The 2,176-nt window shown below is 54.1% G+C and overlaps 1 protein-coding gene across 1 annotated transcript; it reads right to left on the bottom strand.

Moving 5' to 3' along the window:
• On the bottom strand, positions 1 to 1,126 carry PGSA (CDP-diacylglycerol--glycerol-3-phosphate 3-phosphatidyltransferase; the record flags this gene model as incomplete). The annotated part of the gene is made up of 1 exon (XM_005855961.1): positions 1 to 1,126. A coding segment is annotated over exon 1 (975 nt), but the record flags the coding sequence as incomplete, so codon positions are not given.
• Between the last annotated feature and the right edge of the window lie 1,050 nt (positions 1,127 to 2,176).

Below are 2,176 nucleotides of genomic sequence, written 5' to 3' on the forward strand. Positions count from 1 at the left end.
CAGGCCTCCCAGGGCAACCTTCAGGGCCCCAAAATCCCGCACCACGCCTTGAGAAGCTGGTGCCAGCGCCTGGGCGGGAGAGAGGCCGAAGGGCATCAGAGTCTCAACGAGTCCATGGTAGAAGAGCGGGAGGCTGGCGAGCCGGCCGTCCCCCCCATCTGCCCCGGAAAAATTAGGCCAGGGTCCCCGCACGTGGACATACCGGTCCTGCCGCCTCGAGAAATAATCGTGGGAGAGGTTTGCCCCCGTCAAGAGGATTTCTTCGTCGTCGAAAGCGAGGGCTTTCACATGCGACACTGCCAGGACCTCATTGAGCGGGCTCGGGATAAAACGCCGGGCCCACGGCCCGGACAGTTGAGGCATGCGCAACAATGCGACGTGGGCTTGGGGCTGGAGGGAGGTGGAGGAAGGCCGGGTGCGAGTGAGGGAAAGGAGGGGGGCGAGCGTGGTGAGAGAGGAGGTGCCCTGCCGGTGCCCTCGGGTTCCTCTCGAATGATCTAGAAGGATTTGCACGCGCAAATTCGGTTTTTTGTGACAGGCGGCCAAAATGTGCTGAACCAAAGCCTGTTCCATGGGGCCATGGCCTAGGTAGAGCGCCGAGAGGGTGATTCGATCGTGACTCCGGGCGATGGCGTCCAGAAGGGTTTGATAGAAAGCTGGCGGGTCGGGGAGGAAGGAGACGGAGGAGGCACGCAGTGGGAAGAGGGGCGTGCGAGGAGCGTGTGCATTCTCGAGGAGGGAGGAGAGGAAGGCGTGCGGCGAAGGAGAGGGAAAGGTGGAGGAACGGGAGGAGGAGGTGGTGGTGGTGCTCATGAATACGGTTGGCGGACTGCGTGGTTTCAATGTCAAACAAGATGCAGATAAAAGATTGCGATGCTGTCGTCGGCGTAACAAACGATACGACATGAGAGACAGTGTTTCGCATGCGGCAATCGGGCGGAGACAATAACAACAAGCACTTGCGTAGAGATTCATGCCTTGGGTAGTGGAGGAATACTTGCGGCTGCGGGAAGAGGAGGGGAGGAGGACAGGCTAATGTGGTTGTTGCCAAATTCGTTTCCAAGCATGCAAAGGGCTAACGATGTAAAGAATGGAAGGTACCGATGCCCACGACCTTGTTTTGCGTGTAGGAGGGTGGTAAAATAGTCCTTATGCATGAGCTTTTGCCAAAATTTACCGCTCGCCTTGGGGCTTAATGTGGTACGTTGTGGCAGCTGTCTACTTAAAACCACACGGCCGAAATGAGAATTGAGATTTTTAGAAAGCAAAGATTACTATAGACACCCAGTTGATGGCGTTAAACGAAAAACAGAAATAATGTGGCTACTCATTCGCTGTATGGCGTATTCGAATGTTTTTGGAAGAGGGTTTTGCAAAGCCACGATCATGCACTTCATCGAAGCCATCGCTTGACTCACTTACGAACGAGAAAACCTAGAGAGAGAAGTTGATTGTTCCCACACGTCTCAGTGCAAATACATGCATACGATTCAACTTATCACATCCATTGCTTTGTATTGCGTGAAAAGCTCATGGCCTACAATTACATTCGAATGGTGCTTTATACTAAGGTATCGACAGCGTACCCCCCAACACAAAGGTGAGAGCCCCCGCCAAAGCTCACTAAAGTTAAAAAGCATAAAATCCGACTCCCAAAAAGGCATTCGTCACCATAAATATAAAGCAACAGTTTTGATGAGCAATCGCTCATATCCTTTCTGTACTTCCCTTTAAACTGCCGACTTTGCATTAGCTTCCTTTGTTCCCCTCTCCAGGGAGACTCGACCTAGTCCTCCACTCCGTCGCGTGCGTGCATGGTTAGGGAAAAATCGACTCATGTCCCACACACGCTTCTGAACCTTGAAGTGTCGGACATGCGGGTGTTCGCCGGCGGTAAGCGCTGAAGCCATGCCACTATTCGGTGTGCACCCACTCCTGTGACTCGTCTATGGAGTCCACTTGTCAGGAATCCCCGCGAAGTACTTCTCCATCGCCCCCAGAAAGCGAGCGCGGTAGGGCTGCGGTTGGATCACGGTGGGCTCGGCCTGCCCGGCGATCATCCCGACGGACTTCCCCATCCGTTCCATTTTCTTGATAATGTCGTACTGGCGCATATAGTCTATGATCCCGACGACGAGAGCCTGTGAGGGAGAGGTCCGGATATGGTCAGAGGGGA

The sequence above is a fragment of the Nannochloropsis gaditana genome (assembly GCF_000240725.1).
Source record: "Nannochloropsis gaditana CCMP526 unplaced genomic scaffold scaffold066, whole genome shotgun sequence".
Taxonomy (NCBI): domain Eukaryota; class Eustigmatophyceae; order Eustigmatales; family Monodopsidaceae; genus Microchloropsis; species Microchloropsis gaditana.